At 43.3% G+C, this 18,204-nt stretch overlaps 1 protein-coding gene across 12 annotated transcripts in view; it reads left to right on the plus strand.

Moving 5' to 3' along the window:
- Nucleotides 1-1,383: 1,383 nt before the first annotated feature.
- tcf7 (transcription factor 7) overlaps nt 1,384-18,204 on the plus strand; it is a 28,241-nt gene continuing 11,420 nt past the window's right edge. For 3 of the 12 annotated variants that reach the window (XM_019869550.1, XM_019869552.1, XM_019869557.1), the window contains exons 1-3: nt 1,384-2,156; nt 2,318-2,390; nt 5,773-5,879. In XM_019869550.1, the coding sequence (XP_019725109.1) occupies nt 1,956-2,156; nt 2,318-2,390; nt 5,773-5,879 (381 nt within the window). In that variant the 5' untranslated portion in view covers nt 1,384-1,955. The remainder of the gene's footprint in view (nt 2,157-2,317; nt 2,391-5,772; nt 5,880-18,204) is intronic. The other 9 variants (XM_019869555.1, XM_019869559.1, XM_019869561.1 and 6 more) reach the window with 6 other exon arrangements.

The raw sequence follows: 18,204 nt of genomic DNA on the forward strand, positions 1-18,204 counted from the left end.
ACTTCAGGGGGCGTATTTTTGAAAAGAAAAAAAAAGAATTGCCCACGCGGGTCTCGACAGACGGAAACATCTGTCTATATTTAATCAAGGCGAATAAACAAGGAGTTTAAACAAGTCATTCATAATTTAGATTTGCATACATTGGAAGTGCGCCTTTTAATCTTTGTATTAATATGCACCGGCGATATTGTATAAATATGCAGCTTTATGCAAATGGCCGTGCGCCCGTCTTCTCTGTTTGTGTTTAATTTCGCTCCGCAGCTGAAGATCGTCACTCGGCCTGCGATTAAGTGTCGCGGATGAATATTTCTCAATTAACAAGCGCATTAAAAATGCATCGGCACAGGGAGCAACAAAAAGGAGGAGAAGAGGGAACGACATTGCAACTTTCAACTGTCGTGTGTGTTTTTCTGTCTTCTTTCCCTCCTCGACATCGAGTCAGCCGACATACAAAATGGGGGCCAGATCCATGCCGGGTAGGCCACGCCCTCTTGTTTGGCACGGAACGTCCCGCATGGCGTCCTCCTGCCCGGCGCTTGTAAATGAACACTTTTGGACCAGAACACCGGCGACATGCTTTAGCAAAGCAAAAATGTCGGTTCTCAATCTGGCACAGGATGACTGGAGAAACTTAGAACCCTGTCATTTCCTATTTTGTTGAATGCGGCGTAAAGGTAGTGGAAGTCAAGGCGGGTAATTGCCTTGTTTTGTTGTTGTTCTGTACTTTGCATTTACAATACAGATATGACATGACTTATGTTGTTGAATGCAGCATAAGGGGAGTGGTCAGCAACCCTGTTTTTAATTTCCTCTCTGTTCGTCTCTGTGTGCCCTGCGATTGGCTGGCAACCGGTTCAGGGTGTCCCCCGCCTAGTGCCCGAAGACGGTGGGATAGTCTCCAGCACCCCCACGACCCTTGTGTGGATAAAGCGGATCAGAAAATGGATGGATGGATTAAAAGCAGTGGAAGGGTTATGGAAGTGATGATGGCAGTCAGCAGCAGTCTTTGTCTTTGTTGTTTGAAATTTTGTGTTGATGTTGATATTTCCCATTTTCACGAATGCCCCCCAATCAAGTGGTGGGGGGGGGGGGGGGGTCGGTCAGACACCATATTGTTTTATTTATTTTTTGTGCTTTTATGTTCGAGTTGAACTATGTTGACATGGAACACTTTGAATACAGACCCAAGTACAATGGACTCAATTTGCGAGGAATGGTGGCCCGGGCTTTGCATGTCACAGACTGAGTCTGTGACATGAGTCTGTCAGACTCATAATTACTATTTTCATGAATGCAGCTCACAGGTCAAAGAAGTTGTCCTGGTGTTTAGTAAAAATATTTTTTTAGTTTTGATTTTGTTTGTTTTACCATTTAATTTGGTTGAAATGGAACATTTTGAATCTGGGCACCAGTAGGATTTCCCATGATCATGAAAGCAGCATGTTGTGGTGAAACAATACAAATCCAGTTTGGCTTTCCCCAGTTTCATGAATGCAGCACATGCTGACAGGGTGCTGGTGGTGTTCGAAGCCCCGAATCTTGGATGGTGTGAACACGCCCCTAATAGTCATGAATAATGCTCGCGGACGATGAGGAGGTGGTGATGTCTCTTGAAGAAGTTCTGTAGAAAGAGACTCTCTCGCGCACACACACACACACAGACAGACAGACACACGCAAACACACTCACATATACGAGTCATCGGAACTGTCAATCACCCAGGCGGCGCCCTTTGATGTCGGGGGTCCTCGTCTTGCCCTGCTCACTCTTGCGGGAGAACGTCAGTCCTCCTCCAGGCGGCCGCGGGACGCCACGGAACAACTTTACCCCGTCTTCTTCCGGACTTTTCAAGAGGACAAACTCGCAGATTTGACGTCTCTTTTTCGACTTTTTTTTAAACCCTTTGGTTTTGATTTTGTTGGACACACTTCATAAAAGTGTCCCCGGACGTGGACATGCCTCAGCATGGGGGGGACGACCTGGGAGCCACCGACGAGATGATCGCCTTCAAGGACGAAGGCGAGCAGGAGGAGAAGGTCCACCAGGAGTGCGCCTTCACCGAGCAGGACCTGGCAGACCTCAAGTCGTCGCTGGTCAACGAATCCGAGATCCACCAGCACAGCACGGGCGGCCCCGCCGGCTGCGGCGCCTCGTCGGTAGGGTGCTCGTTCTCCTCGTTTATTTAAAGCATTTCCCTCACTTTCGAGCAGTTCCCCACCGCGCAACGCCGCGTTTTATGAATCGAGTCGCCCGCGATAGACTTGAAAACACTTTTAAGCAGCCTACATCCTTCTTTTCCCACTCTTGCACCCTCCAGGCGGTGAGACGGGGGCAGCCGACCGAGCAGCAGAGGGGCTTCCCGGACAAGCACAGGGAGCAGCTCGACGCCGGTAAGAAGGCCCCCAAAACACGCCGAACGTTGAATATTAGGCTTTTGGGGTTTGGCTAGAGTGGTCAATGTTTCTAAAACAAACTTTTTATCGAGCTTGTCCAAGTATTTTGGTCACGGGGGCACGTGCTGTTCAGCGGCGGCTTCAAAGAGTTGAGCTTCCAGGTGGCCACTGTAAAAAATGTCGATCGTATGCTCCTTAGTTTTTGTTTTTTTTTAGGCTACCCACTGATAGCAACCATTCAGGACGAAATGTTGATTATTGCTCTTATTTAGCCATTTCTTACAGTTTTACTCTTTAGAAACTACATTTAAAATCGAAATGGCTACACAATGAGTCTTGAATTTGAGAGTTTTTAAAGTTGTTTACACGTTTATGGAGCGAGATTCTGCCCTTTAAAAAAAAAACCTTAAATTATGAGTAAACATCCTCGTCTTGAAATTTGATCAACCATCCCGCTAATTATCATTATTTGGGCATTTTGTTCATATTTATATTTACCTATTAACTGCACTAGGCTACTCGATGAGTCTTGATGCACGCATGGATTAAATGAGAGTTTTGAAGGTGTTTCCATGATGAGTGAGTCAGAAATGGTTGATTCTTGTTATGATTGGGCATTTCTTAGTGTTTCACTAGTCAACAGTTTTGATTTGAACTAACTGTGAGACTTTCCATGTTTTTTACACATTGAGAAGCACGTTTTTGCTTTAAAAAATTTAAATTAAGAGTAAAATTCACCTTGAAATATGCACAGAAATCCTTTTAATTATCATCATTTATTATGTCAGTATTTTATTCAATTTACCTTTTTAGGGTTTCTTTTTTTTTAAAGAATGGCTACACAATAAGTCTCAAACAAATTTGGACTATGCTTGAGTGGTTTTCAGGTTGTTTACAATATGACAGTCCAAAATCCTGTTAATTACTCCTGTGAATTATTTTTTGACAGTTTACCCATTAAAAATAATTGTCCTGTTTTAGCGTGACACAATGAGTCGTAATGCACCTATTTGGACTAAATTTGAGAGGTTTGACATTGTTTAGATCATGAAGTAAGTCAGTAAGAAAGTTGACTCATTTTAATAGTGATTAAAAAAAACAAAAACTGACTGTTGCCAAATGCATGAAATGTGTATAAAAAAAATCCTGCTGCGGGCATTTTCTACAATTTACAAGACTATTAAGAAAATTGTCTTATTTTCGGATGGCGACACAGTGAGTCTCGACGCACAGATTTGGACTAAACTTGCCAGGTTTTATGTTGTTTACACGACGTGTGTGTGAGTCAGGTTCTGCCTGCCCTCAGTTCACAAGCGTCATTATTTTGTGACAGTTGCCATGAAAAATCTCTCAATTTGGGTACTTTTGCAATTTACAAAGATGCACGTATTTATTTATAGTCCTACAATCCGATGACATCGTGCTTGGAAAGCTGTTGAAACTTGTTTCAAAAGATAATCAATCCATTGGATCAATACTAGGAAATAACAGATTGGATTCACGCACGGCAGACTTTTTATGGACACGCTTTGTGTGACTCACCTCGGTGCTCGTTGAAGCTTCCATCCATCCATTTTCCGATCGGTTTATTCTCACAAGGGTGGGGGCGGGGGTGCTGGAGCCTATCCCAGCCGTATTCGGGCATTAGGCGGGGGACACCCTGAACCGGTTGCCAGCCAATTGCAGGGCACATAGAGACGAACAACCATCCATGCTCACACTCACACCTTCAGACAATTTAGAGTGTTCAATAGAATGTTTTTGGAATGTGGGAGGAAACTGGAGTACCCGGAGAAAACCCACGCAGGCCCGGGGAGAACATGTAAACTCCACACAGGGAGGCCAGAGCTGGAATTGAACCCGGTACCTCTGCACTGTGAGGTCGACGACCTAACCACTGGCCCACCAGGCTGCCCCTCGTTGAAGCTTTCAAACAAATTTAGCTTAGCCTAGTAGCCGCTAACATAGCGATGCGTTTGGGATCAAAACAGTCCAGGAAATTTCCCTCTCCGGTCTCCAGCTATTTATTTCACGGTCACACTGGATCAATTTCAAGCCGCTGAATTATTTCGTACCAGTTGGTTTTAAATCATCCAATATTTAATTGAATCAACAACCACAAACAAAATCCGATGAATTCTTGCTAACTGTTGAACATTTTTTTTTTTTTTTTACGATTTACCTATTAGGGATAATAGGCTCATTTTAAGATGGCCGCACAGTGAGTCTCGATGTGTATATTTGGACTAAATTTGAGATGTTTTAAGTTGTCTACTTGATGAATGCAGGCGGATTTTGACCCCGCTTTTTAGTGAGCTAAGAATGTACAGCAATGACTTTAAAACTGCTAACATGTCTCTTTTGTTGTTGTTGTTTTTTTAAGCATCATTTCCTCTCATCCTAGCGCAATTCTTTGATATTTCTGTAAAATGGCTCCCAAGGTGACTTAATACCAAACAATGACCTTATTAAAACAGGCGTCAGCCAGCATCTTTGTCTCTGGGTACGACATCAGAAAATTAACATGTAGGCTTGAGAAACAGGAGGAGGAGGAGGCGATGCTCGTAACGCGTCGAAGGATCTAACATGCCGAAACTAACAACACTTGTAAACGCTCGCTTTGCATTCTCGGATCATCACGTCTTCAAGGATTTGCACGAGGTAGTTGGGACAAAATGTGCAAAATGTGTTGCATCACACCAGACGACCAAACTAAAGGAATGCTGAATGACATGTTTGTTGACTTATGTCATGTCATTGCACTGTTGTGGTTGTTTTTGTACTTTGTTTTAGCCTGAAAGTTGCTTGACATGGAATGGTCGATAAAGACGCAGCTCCAATATTTCTTATTTTCTTGAACGCAACATAAAGGAAGTGGAACGAGCCGGTTGGCGTCAGCCATGCTTTTTTTAAGGGTTAAACTATGTTGATATGAATCACTTTGAAAGCAAATTCAGGTGTCACTGTCATTTTGGTCGACTAATTTAGCAGATTTTACTGTTCCACTTAAGTCCTGCGGGTGTCAGTAGCGACAGTTGCTGACCGTCAAAAAAAAAAGGTGTTAAGACAATCTGTGGACTAGGAAGACAACAAAAAACAAACAAACAAAAAAAAACACACTAACAACACACAACTTGTCTTGATTGTGTGTCGAACTCGTTGCTGAGGCTCAGACTTGAAGCACTTGATGCTAATGTTAGCGCCAGTGTCGGCTCGCTGTAACGTTTCGCATGAAGATGGTAGCGTAGTTATGCTGGCAAAGCTGATCGTTTAATGTCACTTGGGGAAATAGAAAAGTGGAACTACACTGAATAAAAATGGGGTCACGACCTAACTAGCATTTCCGCTAACTTGTTGTTGTTGTTTGTTTGTTCCGCAGCATCCAAGCAACAAGATGGCGGCGTGTACAAGACGCCGGCGTACTCTGGCTACCCTTTCCTCATGCTGCCGGACCCCTACCTTCCCAACGGCTCCGTGTCGCCAACGGTAAGTCTGCGCGCCTCAAAATTTAAAAAAAAAAAAGGTTTTGAGCACGGCTGCCTTCAGAAATTTGTGTTGGGTTAGCCAAAAGAAAAAGATTCTTGCACGTAAAAAAAAAAAAAAAATCCTTGAAAATCGAAAGACGATCACCTCATATCATTTTTATTATCAAAAGTTTTTTTGAATGATTTGGGTTTTCTCTCTCGCTCTCTCTCTCTCTCTCTCTGTTTTTTACACTTAATTTTTAACATATTACATGTAATGAATTGCCTTAAATTATCCGCATTTTACTCTGTTCCTTAATTCCTGAGTACGTATGCATTTAGTTTAATGTTTTGCCTAATTCCTCTTTGAAATTGCATGGATTTAACTTTCATTCTCACTTTTTGCCTTTTAATATTTCTATTTGTATTTTCACAACTTCATCCATTTAAAAAAAATGTGTTGTTTTTAAATATATAGTTTTTAATGTTTCAGTAAATAATGCATTCGGTTTACTCCTTTATTTCCATTTTGCCTAATTCCTCAGCAAAATAGCACAGATGTCACTTATTTTTTTCTTTTTTTTGGCTTGGTTTACATCTGCGGATAGACAATGTCTTAAAAAAAAAAAAGCAAATTATACGTGTCTCTAAACATTTTGTGATTCTTTCGTAATCAGTAGTCATGAGTCATGGACGATCATAATGTCACAAATTTCTAAGATCAAGACGACCCTGCTTGCTTCTGTCTAATTGTGACAAGATTGTTTGATAGTGCGTGTGTGTGTGTTTGTGCGCGCATGCGTATGTGTATGTGTGCGTGCGCGCGCGTTTGTCGTCTAGGAAGTCTGCCGCCGCCGCTAATCGCTAACAAGCGTGCTCTTTGATCTTGTTTGTTTGCGGCCCCGGCTGAGGTCACATGTGACGTTTTGAGCCAACGTTGTTGTTTACGAAGGCTCCAAACGCGACAATCTTTGAGTTGGCTGAGCAAGAACGGGATTGATTTGGAGCGATACGCAATCCCCAAGTGACAATTGACACTGAAAGAGGAAACCGGAGAAACAGTTTGTCCATTAAACCTGATGGGGAGAGGGGCTTCGGTGCCCCAACGGTGCCATTCAGTTTATGCCTATAATCAAATCAGTTGATTACCATCGCCAACTATTGGTCTGGCATGCGCACTGCAGCGCCCTGTTACTTGTAAGGCTGTCGTCGTGTCAACAGGGCCTCGATGTTTTCGTCCAATGTTTCCATGCATCTTCTCCTTGCGTCTGTCCCCTTCGCTTCCCTTTTGTCCAAATAAGATCAAGGGAATGTTGCCCCTCTCCCGTCTTCCTACTTCCTCGTTTCTCTTTTGTAATGCTGCTATGAGGGGGTTCTGGTGACTTCATCTGTCGGTCAACAATAGCAACAATATTGCCAGAGCGCCCCCCCCGCCGAGGTTTTGGGAAATTGAGCTCCCGAAGCCAGTTCCAATTGGCAACGGGAATTTTGGGAGGCATGTCTATCATGAGCACACGCACACAGAAAAAAAAAAAAAAAAGGCTCAAGAAGCCATGCCTGAAAAGACACAGAGAATCAGACACTTTGATTTGACGTGGCCGTTATTGTGAAGCAGTGGCACATATTTTTTAGCCAAATTCAGCATCTCAAGATGGTTTTACTTGGCAGAATGAAATTTGTTACTCCGGTCTATCACGTGTAGACCCGCAAAAAGTCTCAAGCGGCTATGCCAAAAAGCGTACAATTAAGTCTGCTGTTTTTGGTTTGACATACAGTACAGGATTTGGTGAAATTTTGCTTCCAAAGCTTGTTTCACTGACATCATCGTGGAATTTGGTAGGATTGTCTATGAGGAGTTGACCCACCCCAAAAAATTTCCACATACAACCCCCAAAAATGGACACAAATGTCTGCGTTTTACTCGCAAGTTTGAACCTTGTACACTGGGCTGATTGACAACGCTAAATCCATCCATCCATTTTCTGAACCGCTTTATCCTCATAACACTAAATTTCAAAAAACACAAATTTTTGACATCGTGGGTGGGCAGAACATGTCGGTGACGTTTGAGGAAATCCCCTTGAGACCCAAAATTTTTTACCGGAAAAATTCAGCAGCCCCCCCCCAGTCATTTTCACTTGGCAGTTTGCCATTTACGAGGCATGTCTATCATGATGAGACCCACAAAAAAGTCCCAAGAAGCCATGCCCGAAAACTCACAGGAAGTCAGCCATTTTGGTTAGAAGCGACCACCGTATGGACTTTTTCACGCGAATATTGACTATAAAATCATACCTTGACAATGATAATAAGCCCTGGAAGGTAAACACACGTGCATTGTAGATAAGCGAGATGAAGTCGCAAACTCGCGTCGGTTTGACTTTGAAGTGGCGGGTGGCTGAGGCTTTCGACGATCTCGAAGAAGAGAAGGGCGGGGAAAAAAACGTTAAAGGGATATCAAAAGAAAGGGAGGGGGGAGGCCTCCTTTGAGACGGCCCCCGGGTGTTTGTACCTGTAATTATTCATTTTCCGGAAGAAAGGCGGGGCAAACAGGTGTGTGTTGTGAGGAAGTGGCTCTTATTTTTTATACTTTTCCAAAAAAGGGACATAATGATGATGATTAAACAACATTGGTGAAATGTTGGGATCCGGTTTGTTTGTCTGCATGACAGAAACTGGAGAAAAAAACAAAGCAGCTCTATATTATTCTATAAAATATCTAGCATTCATTATATCGAATAGTATCCGACATATAATTGATCATATCCATGCAGATATTAAAAACAGATTTCATTTTTTTTAAATACTTTTTTCACAGGGAAAAAAGTCAGTACTTTTTTTTTAACAAGACCAAACTTAACACTTTATATTTTATTTAAGACATATTGACTATACAGAATGATTCTTTTTTTTTTTTTCATTTTTATGGATTTGTTGACTCAATTACAAAAGGGAAACAAAAAGAAACAAAACCGTTTTTTTTTTGGGGGGGGGGGCAATGTATTTTGATTGATCATCTGTGGCCTCCACACCCAAAACTTCCTCACCCTCATCATCCTCACCCGGGCGCATCATAGTCTCGTTTAAAAATAGTCCATACCACATGGAACTCAAACCTCCTCCTCCTCCTCTTCTTCTTCTTCTTCTTCTTCTTCTTAGTCCTGCTGTTTATCGTCGTCGTCCTCGTCGCTCTCTGCCCACGTGGCCGTCATAGACCAGCCGGAGCCTCGGCGGCCGCATGAAGCGCGCCGCCACACATGGCTGTGATCACGCACGGCCACCCGCCGTCCTCTTTCATCTACCGCCGCGCTCGTTCTTCTCCGTGACACACTAACATATATTGGTTGCGTCCAGAGAACAGGAGCACAAGAGAAAAAAAAAGAATAAGTACATGTCAAGAGCTTGTGAAGCCATGCAGGAGCGAGCAATTGCTATTTTTGTTCTATAAAGTTTTTTTTAAAGTGAGCAAATTCTGGCTATTCTTGGGCCGAGCCGAATCCAACACGAATAGTGGGCGCCGACCGTACAGTAAATAAAGAAATTGTTTTAAATAGACTGGATAGATTGGTCCATCTTCTGATCGGATCGCTTATCGGATTATTTTTTATTTTTTTTTAAACTAGCTGACGGGTGATTGGCTCCAAAATATTAATTGTGCGAATTCTAATTTTGACAATGTCCATAAGTAGGACTTTTCAAAAATCAATTTTTTTTTAAAAAACAGTTTTTAGTACGTTATATAGACTTACATCGAATGATTACGGGTAAACTAAATCGCCAAATAGTGGCCTGGAATCTTTATTACAGCATGTTCAAATGCAAAACTTGTCTAAAGGTTTTTTTTTTTTGTTGTTTTTTTTTTTTAACTACAATACATTATGTCGACATTCTTAATGAATTAATTTGTTTTTGTGCACATGATATCGCCAACTACTGGCCTGGAATGCATTTTCATCCTTTTTTCGGGTGGGTGGTGACAAATTTGGGACAAGATACATCTAATGTTAGTCAACACAACTTTTTTTCTTTTATTTTTTTTACTATGCTCTGTTGACTTTGATCATTTGGGTGTTTGCATGTTGCGGTGGTGAACACTTCTAAATTTGGGACAACGATACATCAAATGTTAGTCAACACAACTTTTTTTTTCCTTTTTTCTTTTTTTTTTTTTTTACTATGCTCTGTTGACTTTGATGATTTGGGTGTTTGCATGTTGCGGTGGTGAACACTTCTAGGGCGGATGAAAAACTGGAGCAACTGTGACGTGCGCTTTATGTTGAGGAGCATTCAAGTGCGGGAGACGAGCGCACGCTAACATTCAGCGGGGCAAACGGCAAGCGAGTAGGCGTTCGAGGAAGCGCTCAACAGACGCGCACAGACGGGAGAAAGTGTCAAAAGAGCAAAAGAGAGTAGGAAGGTGACACCGGAGTACAGTGAGGGTCAGTCAGATGGGAGTCGGAAGTAAACAATCAGAGCGCTAGCAGCTAACCGCAAGTGCGCTACGAGAACAAAAACCACAGCCTCGCTCGAAAGTCACTCCCTGACACCTTTGCAACACCTTTAACTATTTCACCGCCACGCGCGCCAAACAGCAGTACAGCTTGACTTCATATTTTGACTCATAGTCGTGTAGCGCAGTGCTACATCATTCCAAACAGTCATTCGAAAGCAAAGTTGATGTTTATAAGGTAATTCACGTAAAAGTGGTGAATTTATGGTGCTGTTTATAAAGTCATTTCCTTTTCTCAAATGTTGTTATTGGATGAATAACATTGACTACTAAATTTGTTGATGTTTTAATGATTAAAAAGAAAAAAAAAAAAAGTTAGAAATTCGGAGATGCCCCGTGTGGCTCGGGTCACAAATTGCCCTGCCCTATAAATTCTGCCTAGCAACAATCTTCTCAAACATGACCAGAAAAAAAGTCTGTCGGGGAAAAAAAAAAAAGCGATCGCAAAACAATGCATTCAACATTAAAAAAAAGTGTTGTCTGTTTGTCTAGAATGTAGCAGCACTATTAGTCTTTGATGAGACATTAGCGCAAACATGAGCAGCAGCGAGAGCGACATTTAGACTCCTTGTTGGCAGTATGTGTCCTCTAAGGTGGAGCTCACCGTGTGCAGTTTGGAGTGGTTTACCACGGAAAATACAAGCCTCACCTGAACCACACACACACACACACACACACACACACACACACACACACACACACACACAACAAGCATGCGAGCATATGCAAACCACGAGTGGAAATTTTTCACTTGCCGAGCGACAGGGGAAAATGTAACCGTAAGACAAAAAGGTATCATTTATGCTTCCTATGTGAAGTGAAGTTGCATAATCTTGTCAAGTTAACACTTGGGGGTGCGTGGTGGGGACAAATCCCAACCATTGTTTTGGGATAATTCAAGGAGCTTTGGGTCAAATTGACCCATTTTGAAGGAAAATATATTCTTTGAAATGAAATGTCTTTCGCTGAATTGATTTATTTTGTCAATTGCTGATTCAATACACAACCTTTCAATTTTAAGTCTGTGGGTCAATCCGACCCGAAACAGAAGGGGGTGTAAATTAGTCATTTCAGAAAATGGAAAAAAAAATGTAAAATAAGATTTTTTTTAACTAATCGGTGTAAAATGATTATGTCAGTGTTGCATCATTTAAAACAGTACGGGGTCAAATTGACCCGGGAACATGATGTCTCCATAAGAGACGGATGAATTAGCTCATGCTTCATAAGTGAGAGAAAATGCTTCATAAAGGCGGGAAAGACAAAAAGAAAGAAGGATGTTGTGACGGGGGGGGGGGGGGGGGGGGCCTCCGTCGCACCACGGGGGCTATTGTTAGGTTTTCATGGTTGGCCACCGAGTTTGTTTTTTGGACTGGCGAGAAGTGGACGTCCGCAGCCAAGGCTAACACACACACACACACACACACACACACACACACACACACACACAGACAGATTCACTTTGGTATCTCGTATGTGTAAATATGCGGTGCGTACGTCTGTCTCAGATTATTTGAGTATCGGCTGCCGGGTGAGGGTTAGTCGCTCGTCCTGGGTGGTAGCAATTAGGCCCGCCAGCTGAAAATGCAACGCGTGTGTTTATTTGTGCGCGCTAATACCGCATATTTACAGTCCAAATCAGCAGCACGCAATTTCTGTAGCCGCAGACGCAAAGAGCAGATGTTTCTAGAAATGGACGGTTGGATGGATGCATGCCAGCGTTGGAAGAAATGTACTTCGAGTAAACTAAGACTAAGGTCTAGAAATTGTCCAAGATCCCCAAATGTTCTCTTCAATAATTTTTTTAGTGGATGATGTTTGTATCGATCCATCCTTCCACCCAGCCAAGACAACCCACTGTTTTTTTTTTTTTGTTTTTTTTTGGGGGGGGGGGGTTGTAAAAAAAAAATTAAAAAAAAAGAAAAGATAAATGTGATTGAGTGACGGTTTTTACCTGAGGAGGTTCTGGTTCCACCCCATGAAGAATGACAGCGAAAGAAGCACCGACTTGCGTGTTTTTTTTTTTTTTTTGTCATAAAATGTGCACTTTAAGGTCCCCAAAAGGTCTCGCAGCGGAGCCTGCCACTTCTATTTCGGCAACGTAATTACACGCCAAAGTCGGCCGCCGCGTCATTATTACAGATGATCGATAGCAGAACCGAAGCTGCCACCCGACCGGGCTTGGACACAAACCCCCAAAAGTGCCCCGCTATGCTATCTAACAGGAACACTCAAGTAAATAAGACGTCTTGCGCTTGTCGGACGCTGTGTTTCTCCAGGGGCCTAAAATAAAACAAATGTCTTATAAACACACAAACGCGCACGTATGGGACAAAAATATAAATACACTCAGCAGGCGGACAGTGTTGATAGATGACCTCTTCGACACGCAGCGTCGCGGTCGAACACACGACAACGAGCCCGCTAAACGGTTTTGGGCCAAGTCCACTCGCGGTCTGCCGAATGGTAGCTAGCGCCCTCGCTTCACCCCCCTCCCCCCCCCCCTCACCCTCTGCCGTCACACTTGGATTAGTCCGGTGGAGCCGTGCCACGCCGAAAACTTGGCCCTCTGGCTAAGAGGTTGAAATCAAATGTACTTTTTTTAGGGTTTGTAGGCCGATGGGAGGAAATTTTCTCGGGGCAGTACGCTTGCGGTCCGGTTCTGGGACGCCGCTATATGGAAAAACACGAGGCCAGCAGGTTGCTTGCAGGTTTTAATGGCAGCGCATCCATTTTTAGCTTTAATATTCAGTTGAAACATGCGTCCGGAGGCCATTTGGATTCTCATGTTTACGGAATGACATCCTGGACCAAAAAAAATGTATTGAATTAAACGTTACTACCCAAAGCAACAGGTGTCCATTCAGATGCCTGATGACTGGTGGAAAGGTATATTGCTGCTCACGATGTCCGAAAAACATCTAGCGTCGCCGTTGGCCGAAACACGCGAGGATCCCGGCCGGCCCATTTGAGTTTTGAACTTGTTAAAACAGACAGATTCATCAACATTAGCATCAACGGACGTTACTTAAGATAAAGTAACAGGCGTCATCCAGACGCCTGATAACTACCGGAAAAGGCATTTTCCAGCTGACACAAATTTGATACCACCCGGAAGCATCTCAAGTCCTCATTGGACGAAACGCGCTAGCACCTCAAACCCAAGGTTTTTTGTTTTTTTTTCTTTTCTTTTGAGACTGCGCGGTGATAAAAGCGTCAGGCGCAAACATCAGATCAATAGGCGCATCAATGGCAACAGTGTTTCCCCGAGATTAAAGAGAAACTCCATGAGAGAGGCGCGAAGGTGGCGCGCTAATAAAGAACAAGAGCTCGCCAATGGAAAGGCCTTTAATTGATGCCGTGGATAAAAAGGCAGACATGTTCTAATGGGCTTTTTTTTTTTTTTTTTTTTCGCTACAAGTTAGCACCTTTAGTCCGCGGACTCCCTTTGTGCGCGTACCTCTCGTACAAACTCAGAGGAGTATCTTCTAAGATGGAGACTTGTACTTTTGGGGGTTTTCAATCTGAAACTCGTCTCACGAGCGAAAGCAAGCAATGTTTTAGTTCACCGTTTTGTAAAAGGAACCTCGTGTGGTAACCAGACAAAAAGGCAGTTGCTCTGTCTTGTTTTTTTTCACCCCCAATTTAAACATGGCCAGAAAGAGATTTTTTTAGAACCTGTTTCAAACTGAAATTCTTTTTTTTGAAAACCTTCAAGCTCGCACCTGTACGCATCACGGAGTTTGGTGGCGCTTCATTTCTTGTTACCCAACTCAATTCCACAACATCCGTGACTGTACCTTTTACATGGCACAGTGAAGCGCAAAAAAAAAAAAAAAAGAATGCAAGCAGAAAATGATTTCTCGAGCCAGTTTCGAACTGAAAACCGATTTCGGCTCCCGCACCAGATGTTCCGCCCGTAAATGAAAACCTTCTAAATCCTGCGTGCTATCCCCTTCAGAACAACTTGTCACCAGTTCGCCGCCAACATTAAGACGGCACAGCATCTCTGCAGGGATGGAGCGGGGCGGGGGGGGGGGGGGTAGTTTGGAAGTAGTTTGGAATACATTCGGGCTTTCAGAAATATTCCTCAGTCGTCGACCGCAGGACGAGGCTCAGCGCCGAGCCGGCCTGCGCGGTTGCGGGCTTTTGGTTTTGCGCTTGCTGTCTGAAGCCACATCAGAGCCTCCGGGCCTGTGTAACGCGATCTGGACGGGCTGAGGAAATCCACCGCCGCCTTCTCCCCTCCCGCCTTTGGGTCAGAGGAAGGCCCTCAGTTACAAACAATTAACAATTCGGAGGCGCGGGGACTTCGTAGCTAATTGTTTTCGTCAATCTCTCGTCTGCCCTCTAATCCCGTTTCATCTCCTCTCGCCGTTTGCTTGATCCGAGACATGAAAAAAACATTTCTGAGCTTTAATTCGAATCAGCCCAACTGCAGTGATGGGCCAAAAGAAAGCCTTTTTTTTTTTTTTTTTGCAAGGACCCAAATACTAAATTAAAGTCATATTTCAGAACAGCTGCGAGCAAACGGGATCCATCGGAGGGAGCGGGAGGTGGGGGCATCAAATTCCCCGTTGAGGCCGCACGCCAAAACCACTTTGGGCAACGGGAGGCGATGGCAGTCGATGTTTTTCCAGGTGTTTGGAGTCAGGCGAGTTTTTTTGCAATTCTGATCCCGCTTACGTCCCTTCAGTATGCAATGTGGCGTCTTCTACTCTGGTTTGCTTCTTCTTTCATCGCCGCTTGTTGTCGTCCAATGAAGTTTAATTGCGACGGTGGCGACGTAACCTGAATTTGTACGTGCAGTAATCCCGAACACGACGTCTCGCGCTAAGCTACGCTAGCGTCGCTGGAAATGGCATAATTATAGCCAATATTCAGCTTAAAGAAAATCCCAGGCCATGAATCAATTCCGCTCAAATGAAAAGTTCAGCGCTTTGTTCAGAACCGTCATAATCGACGTGCTCTCATAGAGTCCCACGAGTGCCCGAGTCGGGTCCTCGAGATCCCCTTCCAGCCTGTTTTTCGACGTCTCCTACTTCCACTGCAGCCGATTCAAATGATCAGCATCATTACCAGACGTTACAAAATTTTACTTGATTAAAAAAAAAAAAAACTAATGACATTGTCGAATCTATTTTAAAAATATTTTATTCTACAGCAGTTTTACCGTGGACCCATGCTGTTCGTGGAAAAATAGACACGGCGCGCATTCGAGAGTGATTGCTGTGCCACACATGAATGGTTTAAAGGGCCACGTTGACAGTTTGTGTACTTGCGGCATTTCGGAGCAATAAAAAGACAAAGGCACTCTCGGAACTTGTCAGTTTTTTTTTTTTTGCGAGGGGGGTGCTCTGGATGTGTGGTGGCATTTAAGAATCTGGTATTAGGAATGACTACTTTCACTCTGAGTGACTGCTCAGTCATCTCGATCATGAGGCAGCATCGTAAACACGGTCCGGGATTTTTGCAGAGGGAGAAAAAAAAACAATCCCTCCCTAAAAAAGTCATTAGCATTCAATTTTTCCAGCCATTCATTTTCTCGCCACCCTGTTGTGCTGAAAGCAATTGTCACATTTAAGGCCGCCTTATTCACTCAATTCCCCCTTTGTCACATTTCGGGATATACTGCTTGTGAAGTTTGATGGCTGACACACAAAAATCCGTCTTGTGTCATCGAATAATTTGATTGTCTCAGTGTGAAAGTGGCACCGTTTCATCTCACTGGGTTCCGTATTAAAGTCTTCCGTTGGGATTCTGATGTGCCCATTTTGTGGGGTCTCTGTGGCACAAAGTCTTTTGAAGCGAAAACTGCACGAGGTTTTTTGGGGGTGTGGGCTTTTTTTTTTTTTTTTGGTGGGGTTGGTTTTGTGGGTCTGTGGTGAGGGGGGTGTTGCTTTTTTTAAACACGGCTACACTGTTACGGCAGTCCGGCTTTTGATGTCAACCAAGGCTCTCATTTGGAGAAGGCAATGACTTCCAGATTTGGAAAGGGGAGCAGCGGGGGTGGGGTCTCTCTGGTTTGTTGTTGTACTTGAGCGACACGCGAACGCTATGTTTACAAAGCTAGCATTAAACTGATATTTTGAACTTTTAGACTAATTACTGATAGCAGATATCCACATCGGGCCCATACCAACCTTATTTCAATGTATCGATTGTTTCGAAAGCCTACCGATACTAGTCACAGATACACATCACTGGCGCCCTCTTGTGGCTGGCCTACTGCCAGCAAGTAAATGGCATGCATAGCACACAGAACTTATTTTTTTTTCCATGTCTCTCCTCTCAAAAGCCCATTAATGTGGATGCAATTTCTATAACGAGATGTATCTTTTGACAATTTATAATGCTTTATGAGCATGCTAGCAAAAGTATACACTCCTTTTTTTTTTAAAAAATCAAACAAAATGTGTAACAGGAAATGGGCGAATAATTGCCTGTTTGCAGATGACATCAAAGATTGACTTCAAAGGAGCAATTACTTGATCAATTGGTTCAAGTATGTAAGCTAAATGCATACGCGTGTTTGTGTTGCGTGCGTGTGTGTACTTGAAAGGCCTTTTTGAGTCGTGTTGGTATTGTCGCGAGTGTTTTATGTGCACTCCTCCGCTCTCGGCGTGACACTTCATGACAGCTCGCATCACACTTGTTTATATCGACGCGACACACACATGCTAAAATACATGCTAAAGAGCACACGCGCACGCTACTAATGTATTCTTTAGTTGTCTTTTTATTCCATTAAAAGCGGAAATTGAAACACTCGTCTCTTTGGTCCTCCACTGGCCCGAGTGTCTTTAATCTCACCTTTTAGAAAGGAATTACATTAATAATTGAAAGAAAGTGGGTGCCCCTGCGTTTTGTCGCCTGAATTAAAAAAAAAAAATGCTAAAATCGCCTTACATTGAAAAAAAAAAAATCGAACTCGTTAGCTTCGAGTATTTGGTGCTGTTTTTTTCTGCACTCTACTGGTCACAATTCTGGACTGATTTGTCTGGCCATCAAGGGGCAGTATACACCATGTATGCATATTAACATGAAGTAAACGATCACGACTGCTCAGAAAGCCGCAGTAATATTGGTCGATTTTCGCAGAGGATAAGGAATCTATGCCTGTGAGTATTTCAACTGTCTGTCTCCATCTATCGATTTATTTTTTGTGTGTTCAGTGATCCATTGTTGAAACACCAACATCGATGCCAGTTTCATGAGCCCGTCCATTGGCGTTTTGCATTGTGTGTTAGCATTAAGCTAGCAGGCTCTCGTAAGGTAACAGTGTGTGGCTGGTTTGAAAACACACCGTGTAATTCTCTTGGTTTTATGTTGAACAGTAAACTTCACCTGGCAATAGCAACAAAAAGTTTGAAATCGACTTTTTGAAGAATTCACTCTCTGCTCCTTGACGGGTAGTTCGCTGCTAAGCGCTCCTGTACAATTGTAAAATCTGAATGACGGGTCAGTCTGGTCACTCGCAAGTGCTGGCACCATTAAATTTGTCGTGATTGAGCAAGATTGAAGCAATGACTCGACTTGCTCGATTTCGGCCCCAGAAACTGGTCGAAACTTGAAGGTTATGAACGGAGACTTCGTAATGACTTGGCCGTGTGAGTCACTCCCTCTTTTACAGACCCGATTCATTTTGTTACTCGATATTGTGAGAAAAGCTCTCAGTTCTTTAAATATATCACCGCAATTGCGTGAATAAAGTTCATTGTGTGTGTTCTGCGAGCATCGTACGTGTGCACACTTGCTTGAGCCGCGCTAAGTGCGTGCGGAACGTGTACGTTGTGTGAGTGTCTGTGTGTGCGAGGTGAGGAGTGGGGGATTTATC

Source organism: Hippocampus comes, unplaced genomic scaffold (genome assembly GCF_001891065.2).
Source record: "Hippocampus comes isolate QL1 unplaced genomic scaffold, H_comes_QL1_v1.1 scaffold109, whole genome shotgun sequence".
NCBI classification, from domain to species: Eukaryota; Metazoa; Chordata; class Actinopteri; order Syngnathiformes; family Syngnathidae; genus Hippocampus; species Hippocampus comes.